This window comes from Salmo salar, chromosome 16, assembly GCF_965601325.2.
Source record: "Salmo salar chromosome 16, fSalSal1, whole genome shotgun sequence".
Taxonomy (NCBI): Eukaryota; Metazoa; Chordata; class Actinopteri; order Salmoniformes; family Salmonidae; genus Salmo; species Salmo salar.
Window position 1 is genome coordinate 16525599 of NC_138306.1, and position 18424 is coordinate 16544022.

The window sequence follows — 18424 nt, forward strand, 5'->3', positions numbered from 1 at the left end:
TTAACTACATTTTGCAGTAGCTTGGTGGTAGTTGAACTAAAATCCAATCTAGGTAGTGTTTTCAGTAGTTAATGACTTTTTTTGCCGTGTAGCGTTGTAGCTAACTACTGGAACTAACGTTACACACTACTTTTTTTGTGGAAAAAGGAAATAAACTTTGCGTGAAGTAGGCAATCATTTCCTTTCTATTTTGGCATCAGACCTGCATAATTTTCACTTGAAACATAATTTTTGTACACTGAGTGTACAAAGCGTTAAGAACACCTTCCTAATATTGAGTTGCAGTGGATTTAACAATTGTCATGAAGTAATTAGTAGCTTGGTTAACTATCTTTTCAGAGTAGCTTCCCCAACACTGTTGTATAGGCTGTTTTGCTTGGCTAAATGCTAATGAACTAGCCTGTGTTTGTCTGTTTGTGCGGCCCTGCCCGTCCTGTCTTCTCTTGTCTGTTGCAGCTCTGTCTGACGGATGTGCCTGCAGGTCTACTGTTTAGACTGGAGAACTTGGCTTTTCTTGGTGTGTGTGGTCTGTCTGCTCTGTCATCTCTACAGCTTATTCACACTCCGGTTGACAAGAGAGCACAAACATGTGTCTCCCTTCTCCTGTCTCCTGCAGTCATTGGCTCGGAACTAAGAATATTTGGCCGAGTCAGGCAGAGTTTTCCATTGTATTACAATTAACAGACCTGAGTGTGTTCACTAACACGAACACTGCCTTTTTAAACAACCACAAACAAACTTCTCTCAGATTATGCTCGGTAGCAACTAGTGCAATATGCAGAAATCACTCCGCCATTTCCTGGTTGCTAAAATTCCAATACATTAGTTTGTCTAATTTCAGTTTATGTGGCAAAACAAACAATATATAGTGTAGAAAATTATTGTACCATCTAAACCGCTGGGAAATATATGTTCAGTATTGTATTTTCAGCTGTTTGAAGCTGGTGTTCAAAACCGAAAGTAAAAGATTGCAAAATCTAAACTTAAGAACGGGAAGTATAGAAATAGCACACATAGAATATATCTACCACTTCTTAGACTTGCTTTCAATGAGAATGACAGATCTGTAATTTGCCCAGAAAGTTACATATTGCAGCTTTAACAACACAACCATAAATTGACACTGATTTCCTGGGACCTGACTGACTGTCACACACTCTAGTTGGGTCTGCTGAGGAGGAGAGCAAGATTTCAGAAATCCCTAATTAGTTCCACCATCCAGACACCTTTATCAACTTTATTGTTGTAAGTCACCGGTAGGGACTCAAAATGTCCGCTATCGTCTCGTTGCCCAATTACCTGGACGCCAGACTTAGTCATAAAAGGCAGAGACAGAATCGTAAATATCCGATTGTATTGACGTCTGTCTGTCAATTCGATTTGGCCAAGTAGAAAAGAGCTTGTTAGCATACTGACAAGGACGGACAGGACGGTCAGGATGGTCAGTCTTAGACCACATGTCTATTTATAACCTTTAGCCGGCCGGAATGACAGGCAGGGAGGTGCTAGACACGCTGGAGACTGACTGGTGTCCGACAAATTAGGATGACCCCCACCATTTGTTCAGTTTGGACCCTGTGACATTTGAGTTCCTAGAAGTGTGTGGTCCATTTATGCAGTTTTTTAACCTGACATGTCCTCCATGTTGTCCTTTTTGTACACAGCAACAGCCTTGGCCCCAGTGTGTATAGAGAGTATAGAGCAACCAAGAGGAATGAGAGCTGAGATAGTGTGGGCAAACATGCCCTTTGTAGTCCTACATTTTTTATTTCTGTCATTTAGCAGATGCTCTTCAGTCAACCTTTTTGTTTTTTACCCCTTTTTCTCCCAATTTCAATTACGATCTTGTCTCATTGCTGCAACTCCCCAACGGGCTCAGGAGAGGCGAAGGTGGAGTCATGCGTCCCCCGAAACATGACACGCCAAACATCGCTCCTTAACACACGTCCGCTTAACCCAGAAGCCAGCTGTGCTAATGTGTCAGAGGAAACACCGCTCAACTGACGACCGAAGTCAGCCTGCAGGCACCCAGCCCGACACAAGGAGTTGAGCCAAGTAAAGCCCGCCCGGCCAAACCCTCTCCTAATCCAGATGACGCTGGGCCAATTGTGCGCCGCCCTATGGGACCCGCGGTCACTCCGCCTGACTCTGCCATTTATTCTTAGTTCCGAGCCTATGACTGCAGGAGACAGGAGAAGGGAGACACATGTTTGTGCTCTCTTGTCAACCGGAGTGTGAATAAGCTGTAGAGATGACAGAGCAGACAGACCACACACACCAAGAAAAGCCAAGTTCTCCAGTCTAAACAGTAGACCTGCAGGCACATCCGTCAGACAGAGCTGCAACAGATAAGAGAAGACAGGACAGTCAGGGCACAAACAGACAAACACAGGTTAGTTCATTAGCATTTAAAAAATATAGGACAAAACACATATCATGACAAGAGAGACAACACAACACTACATAAAGAGAGACCTAAGACGACAACATAGCATGGCAGCAACCCATGACAACACAGCATGTTAGCAACACAACATGACAACAACATGGTTGCAACATACCAGCAGCACAACATGGATCACAGCACAAAACAGGGTACAAACATCGTTGGGCACAGACAAAAGCACAAAGGGCAAGAAGGTAGAGACAACAATACATCACACGAAGCAGCCACAACTGTCAGTAAGAGTGTCCATGATTGAGTCTTTGAATGAAGAGATGGAGATAAAAAACTGTCCAGTTTGAGTGTTTGTTGCAGCTCGTTCCAGTCGCTAGCTGCAGCAAACTGAAAAGACGAGCGACCCAGGGATGTGTGTGCTTTGGGGTCCTTTAAGAGAATGTGATTGGTAGAACGGGTGTTGTATGTGGAGGATGAGGGCTGCAGTAGATATCTCAGATAAGGGGGAGTGAGGCCTAAGAGGGTTTTATAAATAAGCATGTCGTGTCTTTAGTATCATTAAAGGTGAAGACTTATTTTATCAAACCAATTCTCTGTAATTATTATTGCGTGACTAAACTAATCATGTAAATTTAATTAACTGGGATGTCGGGGGACCACGGAAAATCTTCAGATTACAAAGTTATAATATTCCGAATATAACTCTTGAGATATTATTATCTGATCAATTAGTCTTCTATTAATGAATTATTATTTACCTTACATTAGTCTGATTTCAAACGTCGTAGAATTCTTGGTTAGCCTAAACCATGAGTCATCCATACACCAATTGACTTAATAATGTATTTACTAACTAACTAACTAATCACAGAAATGCATAACAAACAACAGTAGATATTGGTTACTAACAATGATAGGGATGATCACCTAGTGGGCTCAACCGATATGATGGCTTGGTATACAAAGGAAACGGGGTGTGGACTGATAAAGGAGCGGGAAAGACAAATGGATTCATTACACAGGGTCTATAATTATATACATTGAAAATCAAATCCTTCACACATGAACGGCCGCTCATTCGAGAATAATTGCAAGCATATATTTACGCCCGTATGTCATTGTTGTCTTCTCTGTTGGAATCCGGACCGTTTGCTGGAGAGTTCATCAGAGTCCCTCTGCTCTGGTTGCTTTTCCCCAAAGATCAAAGTATTTCGTGGTTAGAATGGATACTTCAGAGTACCATTCAGAAATGTTCTCATAGAATAGATGTTTTGGCGGTTGTCGGTACTCTCATCCTAGGTTTACATAATTTCTAGTCTAGTTATTAGTATCTAAGATTTGCTCTTATTCTGTAGGGGTCGATCGTCTCAGAGTTTAACCATTTCCAGCCGTGTAACCAATGCTCCACGTGGTATAGTTAGGAATTCAACAACCATTGCAACCTTAGCTTACACCGGGGTTTGCGTGGTCTGATGTGAATTTCCTCAGGAGGGGGTTTTATTTGTAGCAATTGAAAAGCGAGGTACCATGACACCTGATCATGTCGGTGCTCACGGGGGCGTGGCCACTGACTAGTAAAACTTTACAGGGAATACAATTCTCTCAAATAAAAGATGAACATCACATTACATAATTTCACAAATAGTTTCATCTTTACTCATTCATTTTACACAAAAATTAGATGCAAACCCCATAATTGAGAAATGTACACATTCAGATATATAGTTATGTGTGTTTCCTGTCCTTCATGAAGTCACCAAATGAAACACACTCAACATAACTGTCCTTTACGTGTCCACGGACCATTCCCACACTCTCAAAAGTGGACATTTTGTTTAATTCTCCCATTTTGAGGATTTAGGAGTTCGGCCAAGTGAAATCTTTTGTTCACTCTGTGGTCTCTCTCTCTGCATGACCAGGGGGAGAGAGTCTCCGCCAGGAATTTATGGCCTGAGATAACAGAACCTGGGTGTAGGAGAGAGTGAGAGAGAGGGGGAAGCCACGATCTACACCCAGAAAGGGCCACGTCATGACAAGCATGAACCAGTGTGTCTTGCGATGGGTATACAGAGATGACCAGTTTACAGAAGAGTGTAGAGTGCAGTGATGTATCCTATAAGGAGCATTGGTGGAAAATCTGATGGCCAAATGGTAAAGAATATCTAGCCACTCGAGAGCACCCTTTTCTGTCGATCTATAAATTACGTCTCCATAATCTAGCATGGTTAGGATGGTCATCTGAATCAGGGTTAGTTTGAGAGCTGGGGTGAAAGAGGAGCGATTGGGGTGAAAGAGGAGCGATTACAAAGCCTGCAGCTTTGATATGTGCTGAGGGAAGGAGAGTGTACCGTCTAGCCATACTCCCAAGTACTTGTTTGAGGTGACTACCTCAAGCTCTAAACCCTCAGAGGTAGTAATCACACCTGTGGAGAGAGGGGCATTCTTCTTACCAACCACATGATCTTTGTTTTGGAGGTGTTCAGAACAAGGTTAAGGGCAGAGAAAGCTTGTTGCACACTAAGAAAGCTTTGTTGTAGAGCGTTTAACACAAAATCCGGGGAGCGGTCAGTTGAGTATAAGACTGTATCATCTGCATATAAATGGATGAGAGGGCTTCCTACTGCCTGGGCTATGTTGTTTATGTAAATTGAGAAGAGTGTGGGGCCTAGGATCAAGCCGTGGGGTACACCCTTGGTGACAGGTAGTGGCTGAGACAGCAGATGTTCTGACTCTTTGAGAGGGGTAGTTTGCAAACCAGGTCAAAGACCCCTCAGAGACACCAATACTCCTTAGCTGGCCCACAAGAATGGAATGGTCTACCGTATCAAAAGCTTTGGCCAAGTCAATAAAAATAGCAGCACAACATTGCTTAGAATCAAGGGCAATGGTGACATCATTGAGGACCTTTAAGGTTGCAGTGACATATCCATAACCTGAGTGGAAACCAGATTGCATACCAGAAAGAATACTATAGACATCAAGAAAGCCAGTTAGTTGATAATTGACAAGTTTTTCCAACACTTTTGATAAACAGGGAAAAATAGAAATATGCCTTTTACAGTTAGGATCAGCTTGATCTCCCCCTTTAAATAAAGGACTAACAGTGTCTGCCTTCCAAGCAATGGGAACTTCCCCAGAGAGGAGAGACAGGTTAAAAATGGTCAGAGATAGGTTGGCGATTATAGGGGCAGCAACCTTAAAGAACAAATGGTCTAAAGCATCTGACCCAGATGGTTTAAGGAGCTCCTTTAGCACCTCGGACTCAGTGACCGCCTTCAGGGAGAAACTTTGTAGTGGGGTAGGGGGAAAAGAGGGAGGAGCATCAGGGCTAGTCACATTAGAAGGGGTGGGAGATGAGGAAATGTTGGATGGGCAAGGAGGCATGGCTGAGTCAAATAGGAATCCTGACTTAATGAAGTGGTGATTGAAGAGCTCAGCCATGTGCTTCTTGTCAGTAACAACCACATCATCAACTTTAAGGGACATGGGCAGCTGTGAGGAGGAGGGTTTATTCTCCAGGTCTTTAACCGTTTTCCAGAACTTCTTGGGATTCGACTCACAGAGAGAGAACTGCTCCTTAAAGTATCTAACTTTGACCTACCGGATAGCCTGAGTGCACTTATTTCTCATTTTCCTGAACGAGAGCCAGTCAGCCTGAGTATGCGTGTGCTGAGCCTTTCGCAGAATGCAATTCTTGAGGTGGAGTAACTCTGCAAAAGTCCAGTCAAACCAGGGGCTGAACTTGTTTTTAATTCTCATTTTCTTTATGGGGGCCAGGACATAGACGAGTCCTAATCCATTCACACGAGTCCTAATCCATTCACACGAGTCCTAATCCATTCACACGCTCAGTCCATCATGAGACATTCACAGTTCAACATATGCAGTGGGAAGACTGTATAAATGCATTTAAAAAATACTGAGCTATATTTTATGCTCCAAAAAATTTGAAAATGATATTCTTAATACTAATACAACTGCTCAGAGAAAGAGATTTTGTTTAACACGTTATCATTTATTTTTTCTCAAAAAGATAGGGGTCAAAATTATTCCCACCTTTCAATACCTCACATAGAGGATAATGGCACTGAGCCTTTTCTAAAAATGTTTTATGAGACTGAAGAACACATTGGGAGGGATCTTAGACCATTCCTCCATTTAAAATATTTTCAGATCCTTGATATCCTTCGTCTGCACTTATGGACTGCCCTCATCAATTCAAACCACAGGTTTTCAATGGGGTTCAATGGGGACCGAGATAGCCATTGCAAAATGTTGATTGTGTGGTCAATTATTATACATTTTGGGGGATTTTGATGTATGCTTGGGGTTATTGTTTAAGTTTCAGCATCCTGGCAGGGGCAACCAGGTTTTTGCCTAAAATGTCCTGGTACTTGGTAAAGTTCATGATACCTTTGACCTTAACAAGGGCCCCAGGACAAGTGGAAGCAAAATAGCCCCATAACATCAAAGATCCACCACCATATTTTACAGTATAGGTATGGATTTATGATCACACTCATCTAATTTGTACATGTGCAGTTGCAAGGGATGCTTGCCGAATGATTAAATGGCTGTCCTGTACCTTATTAGATACTGTTCCACATTAAGAAACTCTTAGAGGCCAGAGTCTTAATCCTGCAGATTTATATTTTCTTTATCATTTCACCCAATAGGTTTAAGAAGAAACCTAAGACGACTTTGCACTATTGGTCTAATTATTGAAGTGCTTCTTAAATAGAACTAGCCCACCACCCACCACTGTTTCTGTTCTGCTGGCGTTGGTGCCTTGTTGGCTAGACTACATAAGCTTTACTCCAATAGAGCTCCACACAAAAAATGCCAGAACCAATGTTGTTTGTTTCATATTTACTCTGCCTGACACAGCCACAGGGCACTTTTACTTTGATTTTATGTTATACTCTTTCATACCATGATAGAAAAGCAGTAGTGTTTTGGCTGGAGGAGCCCTGAAAATGAGTATTCTAGGATGTATCTTCCTACTGAACTCGAAGCTCGCTTTCCAGTTTTCCTTTTTAACACGTATCGAAGGACCTGCCAGGTTTATTCAGCATCAGAGAAAGTTAGAATGAAGAATCCCTGTGCAACCTTGCTCTTGCCTAATAAAGGACTTCAGAGCCCCATGCCTTTTGGTTCTCTTCTGTTGAGTCGATGGCGATGAATGCAGCTGGGATCTGTTCACGTGGGAGTGAGAGGAGGAACGTGCCCTTGTGTCTGGTGGAGGCATCAGCAGCACACTCACATGCTAGCTAAGGGCCCCCATAGCTCTCTGATAAATGCATGTCCTCCTATGAGGCAGCGGCTACTGACGCACGACGTATTGAATTAATAGTTAAGGGCCTGACGGGCTGTGATCAGACAACCCACAGGAGCTGAGCCAACGCTTCTTTAGCTATCTGTGTGGGATCACTTTCATCGTTCTCATCCCACACCAGGCTTACGTGAACAGTGACGCTGACATTAAGGATTATTATTCAAGTTGAATGTGGCATGTAGAATAGTCTGTCACAGACACAGCTGCCCGTGGAGAGAGGAGCACTGCACTCTGAAACAGGAAACTGATTTTAGGTAAACAATTTGGTTAAGGCCACCAGAGGATAGTGGGAAAGCTGTTATCGCAGGTGTAGCAAAATGCTTATATTTCTAGCTCCAACATACCTAAGAATACAAAGCAAAACATATAAATCACCCAAATAACAATTATGTAATTAAGAAACATCAGAACGGGCAATGTCAAAGTCTGGAATATATATAGCATATACAGTACCAGTCAAAAGTTTGGACACACCTACTCATTCAAGAGTTTTTCTATATTTTTTATATTTTCTACATGGTAGAATAATAGTGAAGGCATCAAAACTATGAAATAACACATATGGAATCATGTAGTAACCAACAGTTTACCAAGTGTAAAACAAATCAAAATAGATTTTAGATTTTAGATTCTTCAAAGTAGCCACCCTTTGCCTTAATGACAGCTTTGCACACTCTTGGCATTCTGCAAAGAAACCATTACTAAAGGACACCAATAAGAAGAAGAGACTTGCTTGAGCCAAGAAACACGAGCAATGGACATTAGACCGATGGAAATCTGTCCTTTGGTCTGATGAGTCCAAATATGAGATTTTTGGTTCCAATCACCGTGTCTTTGTGAGATGCAGAGTAGGTGAACGGATGATCTCCGCGTGTGTGGTTCTCACCGTGAAGCATGGAGGAGGAGGTGTGATGGTGTGGGGGTGCTTTGCTGGTGACACTGTCTGTGATTTATTTAGAATTCAAGGTACACTTAACCAGCATGGCTACCACATCATTCTGCAGGGATACGCCATCCCATCTGCTTTGTGCTTAGTGGGATGATCATTTGTTTTTCAACAGGACAATGACCCAAAACAGACCTCCAGGCTGTGTAAGGGTTATTTGACCAAAAAGAGAGTGATGGAGTGCTGCATCAGATTACCTGACCTCCACAATCACCCGACCTCAACCCATTTGATATGGTTTGGAATGAGTTGGACCGCAGAGTGAAGGAAAAGCAGCCAACAAGTGCTCAGCATATGTGGGAACTCCTTCAAGACTGTTGGAAAAGCATTCCAGGTGAAGCTGGTTGAGAGAATGCCAAGAGTGTGCAAAGCTGTCATCAAGGCTACTTTGAAGAATCTAAAATCTTAAATATATTTTGATTTCTTTAACACTTTTTTGGTTACTACATGATTCCATATGTGTTATTTCATAGTTTTTATGTCTTCACTGTTCTTCTACAATGTAGAAAATAGTACAAATAAAGAACAACCCATGATTGAGTAGGTGTGTCAAAACTTTTGATTGGTAGTGTATAAATCAATGAGATTTTTATTTTCACTGAATCTCCGTTTGGGTATTGGTTAGACTACAATTAGGGTGTGGAAATGTTATGCTCTTAGTACTGTATCCTACTCCCGACCGTCACGTTGTACAGCATAATATTTTCCTAACGGAAACTCTGAGTGTTTCGTTTTTGAATTTTTCTTGTAATAGAAACACCATAATATTCATCTAATTAATTAAGCTACATTTCTTAAAATCAATCCCATACTGTATACTATGTTCTTGCAAAAAGGTTTTAAATTCTCTATTACAGCCAATATTAAAGACAATCAAATGCTTCTCAAAGATGCCCTCTGGTGGTGAAACTAGCCCTAACTAGCATTAATGGCAACAATGGCTGACAATTAAATGACGTGCCATAGAATTCTGCAGCAGCCCGCAAGGTGTGCTGCAGTATGACGCAACTTTTACAGGAAGAACCACTGTATACAGTGAATTTGGAAAGTATTCAGACCCCTTTACTATTTCCACATTTTGTTACGTTACAGCCTTATTCTAAAATGTATTGGATAAAAAAAATGTACACATCAATCTACACACAATACCCAATAATGAAAAAGTGGAAACAGGTTTTTAGACATTTTTGCAAATGTTTTCAAAATGAAAAACAGAAATACCTTATTTACATAAGTATTCAGACCTTTTTCTATGAGACTCGAAATTGAGCTCAGGTGCATCCTGTTTCCATTGATCATCCTTGAGATGTTTCTACAACTTTGTTTTCGTCCACCTGTGGTGAATTCAATTGATTGAAAAAGAAAAGGAGAGCCGCACTCTCTAGGAGCTCAGATGCAATAATTGAATAACCTAATAACCAACGTTTCGACAGACAGTCTTCATCAGGGTATAATGACAAACACTGCGGGTCACTAGTTTATATAGTGTCAAAGGACAGACACAGGTGTCTGTAATCATGGTCGGTTGTGGCTTGATATCATTGGTTAATTTACAGATATAAATATAACATATAAAAAACATAAATGGATAGCATACGATCATAGATACAATTTGGCTACATAGGCCAACAAACATTTTCAATGAAGAGCAAAATCAAAATAATCACAAAAATGGCTTCAGATCAAAGTCTACATTGAGGGTCTTTAAATTAAAGATCCAGGCTTCCTCTCGTTTTAACAATAGATTGTCGAGGTCAACCCCTCTCCTAGGGGGGTGACGTGTTCGATGCCGATATAACGTAGGGACGAAATCGAATGGTTTGCTTCCAAAAAGTGGGCAGCACTCCACCAATCAGGGTAGAGTGACCAGATGTAAGCCACTCCTCAGTAAAAGGCACATGACAGTTTGCCAAAAGGCACCTAAAGACTCTCAGACCATGAGAAACAAGATTCTCTGGTCTGATGAAACCAAGATGGCCTGAATGCCAAGCTTCACATATGGAGGAAACCTGGCACCATCCCTGCGGTGAAGCATGGTGGTGGCAGCATCATGCTGTGGGGATGCTTGTCAGCGGCAGGGACTGGGAGACTAGTCAGGATCGAGGGAAAGATGAACGGAGCAAAGTACGGAGAGATCTGTGATAAAAAACCTTCTCCAGAGTGCTCTGGACCTCAGACTGGGTTGAAGGTTCACCTTCCAACAGGACAACGACCCTAAGCACAAAGCCAAGACAACGCAGGAGTGGCTTCGGGACAAGTCTCTGAATGACCTTGAGTGGCCCAGCCAGAGCCCGGACATGAATCCGATCGAACATTTCTGGAGAGACCTGAACATGGCTGTGCAGTGACGCTCCCCATCCAACCTGACATAACTTGAGAGGATCTGCAGAGAAGAATGAGAGAAACTCCCAAAATACAGGTGTGCCAAGATTGTAGCGTCATACCCAAGAAGACTCTGTAATCGCTACTAAAGGTGCTTCAACAAAGTACTGAGTTAAGGGTCTGAATACTTATGTAAATGTGATATTTCCGGTTTTTGTATACAGTTGAAGTCAGAAGATTACATACACTTAAGTTGGAGTCATTAAAACTCGTTTTTCAACCACTCCACAAATTTCTTGTTATCAAACTATAGTTTTGGCATGTCGGTTAGGACATCTACTTTGTGCATGACACAAGTCATTTTTCCAACAATTGTTTACAGACAGATTATTTCACTTATAATTCACTGTATCACAATTCCAGTGGGTAAGAAGTTTACATACACTAAGTTGACTCTGTCTTAAACAGTTTGGAAAATTCCAGAAAATGATGTCATGGCTTTAGAAGCGTCTGATGAGCTAATTGACATCATTTGAGTCAATTGGAGGTGTACCTGTGGATGTATTTCAATGCCTACCTTCAAACTCAGTGCCTTTTTCCTTGACATCATGGCAAAATCAAAAGAAATCAGCCAAGACCTCAGAAAAAAATGGTACACCTCCACATGTCAGTTTCATAATGGGGAGCAATTTCCAAACGCCTGAAGGTACCACGTTCATCTGTACAAACAATGGTACGCAAGTATGTCCTCTGGTCTGATGAAACAAAAATAGAACTGTTTGGCCATTATCTAATGTTTGGAGGAAAAAGGGGAGGCTTGCAAGCCGAAGAACACCATCCCAACCATGAAGCATGGGGGTGGCAGCGTCATGTTGTGGGGGTGCTTTGCTGCAGGAGGGACTGGTGCACTTCACAAAATAGATGGCATCATGAGGGAGGAAAATGACGTGGATATATTGAAGCAACATTTCAAGACATCAGTCAGGAAGTTAAAGCTTGGTTGCAAATGGGTCTTCTAAATGGACAATGACCCCCAAGCATACTTCCAAAGTTGTGGCAAAATGGCTTAAGGACAACAAAGTCAAGGTATTGGAGTGACCATCACAAAGCCCTGACCTCAATCCTATAGAAAATGTGTGGGCAGAACTGAAAAAGCGTGTGCTAGCAAGGAGGCCTACAAACCTGACTCAGTTACACCAGCTCTGTCAGGAGGAATGAGTCGAAATTCACCCAACTTATTGTGGGAAGCTTGTGGAAGGCTACCCGAAACGTTTGACCCAAGTTAAACAATGTAAAGGCAATGCTACCAAATACTAATTGAGTGTATGTAAACTTCTGACCCACTGTGAATGTGATGAAAGAAATAAAAACTGAAATAAATCATTCTCTCTACTATTATTCTAACATTTCACATTCTTTAAAATAATGTGGTGATCCTAACTGACCTAAGACAGGGAATTTTCACTAGGATTAAATGACAGGAATTGTGAAAAACTGAGTTTAAATGTATTTGGCTAAGGTCTATGTAAACTTACGACTTCGACTGTATATTAGTAAAAATGTTTTTGCTTTGTCATTATGGGGTATTGTGTGTAGATTGATGAAGAAAATAATCAATTTAATCAATTATCAATAAGGCTGTAACCTTACAAATTGTGGAAAAAGTCAAGGGGTCTGAATACTTTCCGAAGACACTGTATGAATATGAAAGATGTGTACAGCAGTAGTTATATAGGATGAGCCACTAGAATACATTATCAGATGACCTGGCCTCCACAATCACCCGACCTCAACCCAATTGAGATTGTTTGGGATGAGTAGGACCGCGGAGTGAAGGAAAAGGAGCCAACAAGTGCTCAGCATATGTGGGAACTCCTTCAAGACTGTTGGTTAAGCATTCCTCATGAAGCTGGTTGAGAGAATACAAAGAGTGTGCAAAGTTGTCATCAAGGCAAAGGGTGTCTACTTTGAAGAATCTGAAATATAAAATATATTTTGATTTGTTTAACACTTTTTTGGTTACTACATTATTCCATATGTGTTATTTCATAGGTTTGATGTCTTCACTATTATTCTACAATGTAGTAATTAGTCAAAATAAAGAAAAACCAATGAATGAGTGGGTGTCCAAACTTTTGACTGGTACTGTACATATGAAGGGGGTGGGTAAAATATTATGTAAACATTATTAAAGTGATCAGTGTTCAATGACTGTGTACATAGGGCAGCAGTCTCTAAGGTGCAGAGTAGAGTACTGGGTGGTAGCCGGTTAGTAACAGAGACTAAGATTCAGGGCAGGATACTGGTTGCATTTGCCATACCAAGCAGTGTTAAAGCCCGACACGTTGCTCTCAATGGTGCATCTGTGGAAGTTTGTGAGCGTTTGTGTACCCCGTAGTATAAACACAAGAGACATGGATTAGTGTATCTCTGTGTATATAAGGTAGCACTGGGTTTACCTTAAGACCATTCAGCTGAAACTCTGCCCCATCTGTCTCAGAGTTGCAGCCATCACAAGCACTCAACCTCTCCTTGCCGAAAGAGAGGGGGATCATTACCACAGTGCAGAGGTGTGGAGTTAAGACTAGGCTGTTTTCACAAACCCAACCTTGTGAAAGGGCTATGTAAGTGAGTGTTAAGGTGCTGGTATTGCTATTGTTTGTGCAGTAGTTCTCTGAGGTGAGAAAAGATGTATCAAAGTAAAGGAAACACAAGCGCTGTATCAAAAGGTATCTTTCATCCCCATCTCGTCAAATCAGCATGTACACTAAAAAGGAAACGTCATCTCTCTCAGTGGGGGTTTGATATCTTATCAGTTTGATATCTTAAAATGCATTTTCTCTTTGTTCACAGATCATTTACATTGAGTCATCTGGGGATTGAATTTCAAACCAGAGTCGATAAATATAAGGATGGAGCTCCATGGAGCTGTAATATGTGTGTGAAACAACTGACACAGTCTGTGTTTGACCCTGGTATTCCATAGGATAGCTCTGAGTATCTTTAAGCCACTCTCCCATTTCCATGCTTGAAATGGTGCAATAATTCCAAAGGCTGAATCCCTGCCAATTTATCGGTGCTCCTTACATGGATGTGAGCAAGCAGGTATTGAGCAACTGACAACTTTGTGACAAGGCTGCAGAGATATGTCTGCATGCAGTAATCATCCTTATTATGATAGCGTTTTGATGTCCTTATAGCCAGCTCTTCACAAATATAGGCGTAAACATAAGCGAATAATACATTTAAGCGTAAAAAAAAAACAGGATTGAAGGTTGCATCGGAGAGCACTGGCCAACTCCACTATCTTCATGTGATATGTTCCACACTGACAGGAGAAGCCCCTCCCCCCATGCAGATATTAATATGAACCTAGCCCCCCCCCCCCCCGCTCACCCTCCTCTCACACGTTTCCCTGGCCTCATGATATTTGAGTTAATGAATGGCCTCCTGGATCCCCTGACGCGCAGACAGCACAGATGAAATTGCTGAACTTGTATAGCCAGAGCAGCGTTACGATCAGCTTATTACATGGTTGGAGAGGGGGGGAGGATCCCGGGCTGCCTGCAGCGGCCTCATTGGTTGCTCCCTCAGCAGTGGGGAGGGGCCGAGGAGAGGCAAAGAGAGGAGAGGGAATGAGGGCAGTGCTCTAATTTAGGGGGATAGGATTGGGAATGCCCGTTAGATGTGGCTTGCCGATAATAGCGCACATCAGCCACGGCGCTGCAAATGAGAGCACAGGCAGAGAGCAGGGGACTGAGTGCAGAATGATACCATAGAGCACACAGAGAGAGAGAGAAGGAGTGGGAGAGAGTGTATTGTCAGCACGTTGGAGAGCGCAAAGCACAGAGGACTGAGAGAGTGCAGGAAAGGAGGAGGAGAAGCGGAGAGAGGGAAAAAAAGATAGAGGATTGTGTTTTTGCAGGGGGGTAAAAGTTCCCACCGCTCCAGGCAGAAAGCAGTCCTGAGGTCAGCAGCAGGGAGAAGTGAACCAGGTGGAAGAAGTGGAGCAGCTGACAGCAGGAGAGAAAGAGTCACAGGGGGTCTGCTCCCACGGCAAACATCACAGCAGTGTGGAGAGCACAGGAGATCCAGGGGACACTATTGAAACTTACCGACTCAAGGACGTAGTCTGCCGTCACTTGTCAGGGTAATAATGGTTCTCACTGGACTAGGGCTTCTCTGCATGGCTAACTCAAGAGCATGAGAGCAGATACTGGGCACTGGGCAGAAGACGCGTAGAGCTGGGGATAGCGCCTGTGTCGTTCCTTCCTCTCACTTACCTGTGTTGGGGAGATAGAAAGATTCTGATATAGAAACATTCCGATTTTCTGGCCTTGAAGAGAATCAGTACAGAGCAGGGAGGGAGAGAGGAGCCTGTTAGAGGGGAAGAGTTCTGTTCTCTCATCTCTGAGACATGGTAGAGTGTGTAACAGTAGCGAGCCCCTCAGCAGCAGCAACGTCAGCCCCAGAGCATGGAGAAGTCCAGCAGTGAGGAGTCAGCCATTCACCGCAGCCCGTCCGTGGATAGCCGCGACTCCGACTTTGCCCGCGCCTCTACGTCCGGCCGCCCATTCGGTGGCCGCGGCTTCACCGCCGGCGCGTTCTACGGCTCCACGGGGCCACGTGGCGCCTCCGCCGCACAGGGGCAGGCTGGGACAGCGGCCGATGCCAGCGTCAACGTCGGAGGAGACAAGAGCAGCAATAACAAGTACACGGCGCCCAAAGGCAGCAAATACGTGGTCTTTTACCTGGATCTATCCTTTGTGTTCCTTTTAGAATTCAAGAAGTGCAACATGGCACGGGGCTGTCTCTGCTGTTTGAAGTACACCATGTTCCTCTTCAACCTCATCTTCTGGGTAAGTAAACATTATTTCTCTCTCTTCTTCTTCTCTTTCTCATGACTCCATATTGTTTGTTCTCTTTTGGGGGTGCTAATTATAGGATGCATTAGGATGAATGTGGGCCAACAAGCAGGAATGACACTGACACATGGTTCTGGAAATTACTCAGCGGATACAAATGTAAAAGGGGTAGGCATTAGGTTTGCAGTAATATGAGTAAGGCAAGATGGTAAAATGTCATATTGCATAATACTTGTAAACTGATATACGGATCATTTAAAGATTTCTGTTCAGGCGTATGTGAGATCAAGATTGGTGTTCATGCTTATGAGGATCATTATGAAAACCCTTTTCTTCTCAAGGTGATACTGTAGCTCTTTGTGCGACCATGTGTGTTTCATAACTATGTCTGCCTCATCATGGCGTGATGGGGCTCAATTGCATGTTACTATCGCTGGTTGTTATTGAGGCGTTGGAGTGGGGGTTGTCACTCCGACACCTCAAAGTCAAAATTGGCTATATCGTAAGAATCGATGAAAACAAACATTTGCTGTTTGGTTTTAATTTGAAGATTAGGGTTAGGCATACTGTTAGCAGTGTGGTTAAGTTCAGAGTTAGGTTTAACATCAGATTTGAAAAAGAGTTGAAAGAGTGGTTGCTCCACCATGTCTCCCTGTGGGTGCTCTGCTGGGGTGCTGGGGCTGGCATTCGTTCAGATGGCTTTACAACGTGGCTCCTGATGGGTGCTGATTTACTGCAAACATGATGAGGATTTAGAGTGTTAAGCTGTCTAGTTAAAAGGATAGGGGGGCATTGCTTACATGTTTTAGATGGAATCATGACATATCTGGGGAATGGTTATGAAAGATTTAGAACGATGGAGGATGTTTTAATTCGTTTTGGAGAGCCGCTGGAAGAGAGTTGGATGGGAATAATCTGATTTGTTGGTTTTATTATACACATTGGGATTTTTTTGGGTAACACAGATTTTTTTTTAAAGACTAGCACTTTCACACATCATCATCAAATCCCTCAGATTTCAGTGGGTCTTATGTTTGCATCTGTCATTTTGTTTGTGAAAGTAGGCATCCCCTGAAATATTTAACCAGTGGATTATCGGGGGTTTAGTTGATGGACCGGAGCCTTTTGTGTGGAGCCAGTCATGCGTGAAGCGTAATAACATCACAACACCACAGGGTATACCTCTCCAATCACGTCACCACTAGCCTACTGCGTGCACCCTGCAATCTGGGGCACATTCGAAGCTTAGGCACCAGGCTGCTGCCCATTATTACTGAACCATGACGAGACCAACAGCCCACAGCACAGATTCCAATGTACCTTTCGGGCAGAACACCCACACAGTGCAAGAGGGATATGTGTGTGCCTGATTGGCAAGGCCTGCTCAGATCAGGCAAGGTGTGTGTGCAGTACGTGATGCATGTGGAGGGATCAGAGGCCGGACTACTGGATGGCGGCTGAGGTCATTGTGTCAGTGCTGCTTTGCCATCCGTGACAGCTACAGGAGGATTTAGCCGAGGCGCTTGCTCTCCCCGAGGGCTTTGTGTGGCTCAACCTGTACTTAACCCCTTGTGTTGGCGGTAAAACCCCCCCATGTTAATAACCTGATGCTCTAGCTCCACACTGGGAGGAGTGGGAGGGAAGGAGTGGGGAAAGAGGCTTTGCCTTTGGCACTGAGCTGGATGCCATAGACCTGCCTTATTGTCACTGACTCTCCTAGGGTCGGGGAGAGTAAGGAGGGCTGTGGGCACCCTATGGTGTGAGGAAATGGTGACCTTCCTCTGTGCGTGTGTTGATCAGTGGGGGAGGCCTGGAGCGGACGGGGGGCTTTCACTAGCGCTGTGGCTCCCGCTGGGCAGTAATTGAGCTCCTCACACTGCTAATGTTCACTTAATGATCACGCCCCTTGCTAGCAAATTGATAGTCGTTGTGGCGCCTTGACTCCCTTTAATGACAGTTTAATAACTGTCCCAGGGGAGTCACTGTTTCCCTGGGTGGCCATGTGTCCATCTCTCTGTGAAGGCAGGAGGTGTCTGTCTGTCTGTCTGTTTGCCTGTCTGTCTGTCTGCTGCAGCCCCACCGGGTCCGGGTGTCCAGAGGCAGCACATGGGCTTGGGGACTGGGGGAAAGGGTGAAAAGCAGCCCTGTATCCTGACACCCCTGGGACATTGCTGCTCTCCCAGTGGCACTCCATGAATCGCAAGTTTACGCTGCCTGCCCAGGGCCTCAGCTTTGACACCCCAGATCGGAGCGGGGTTGCATGGTGGCTGCCAGGCCGGTGGCGTAACCCGACGCCAGGTGCAGACAGCGGGCCTCCCTCGAAACCCACAAGCCCCAGCCCTCCACTCCCTTCACAGGGCTTACAGTGGTAACTTGAAGCACAAGGTAAATAGCGCAGGCACTCCAGGCATGTCCCATGCGCTCTTCTCCAGGCCTCTCCAGCAGTTGTTCCTGACCATCTGGCTTCTCTTTCTTATGGAGATTAGTGTTAGTCTGAGCTGCAGCATGGTTGGGGGGTCTGGGTCAGATTAGAGTATCAGAGTATCTGGTGGTGTAGT

General features: G+C 43.7%; 1 protein-coding gene across 3 annotated transcripts in view; it reads left to right on the forward strand.

The window, feature by feature from the left end:
• tspan9a (tetraspanin 9a) overlaps positions 1-18424 on the forward strand; it is a 287169-nt gene that overhangs the window by 171565 nt on the left and 97180 nt on the right. The window contains exons 1-2 of one of the 3 annotated variants that reach the window (XM_014147924.3): positions 14650-15151; positions 15781-15860. In XM_014147924.3, the coding sequence (XP_014003399.1) occupies positions 15798-15860 (63 nt within the window). In that variant the 5' untranslated portion in view covers positions 14650-15151; positions 15781-15797. Of the gene's footprint in view, positions 1-14647; positions 15861-18424 lie in introns of those variants that run through there. The other 2 variants (XM_014147922.3, XM_014147921.3) reach the window with 2 other exon arrangements.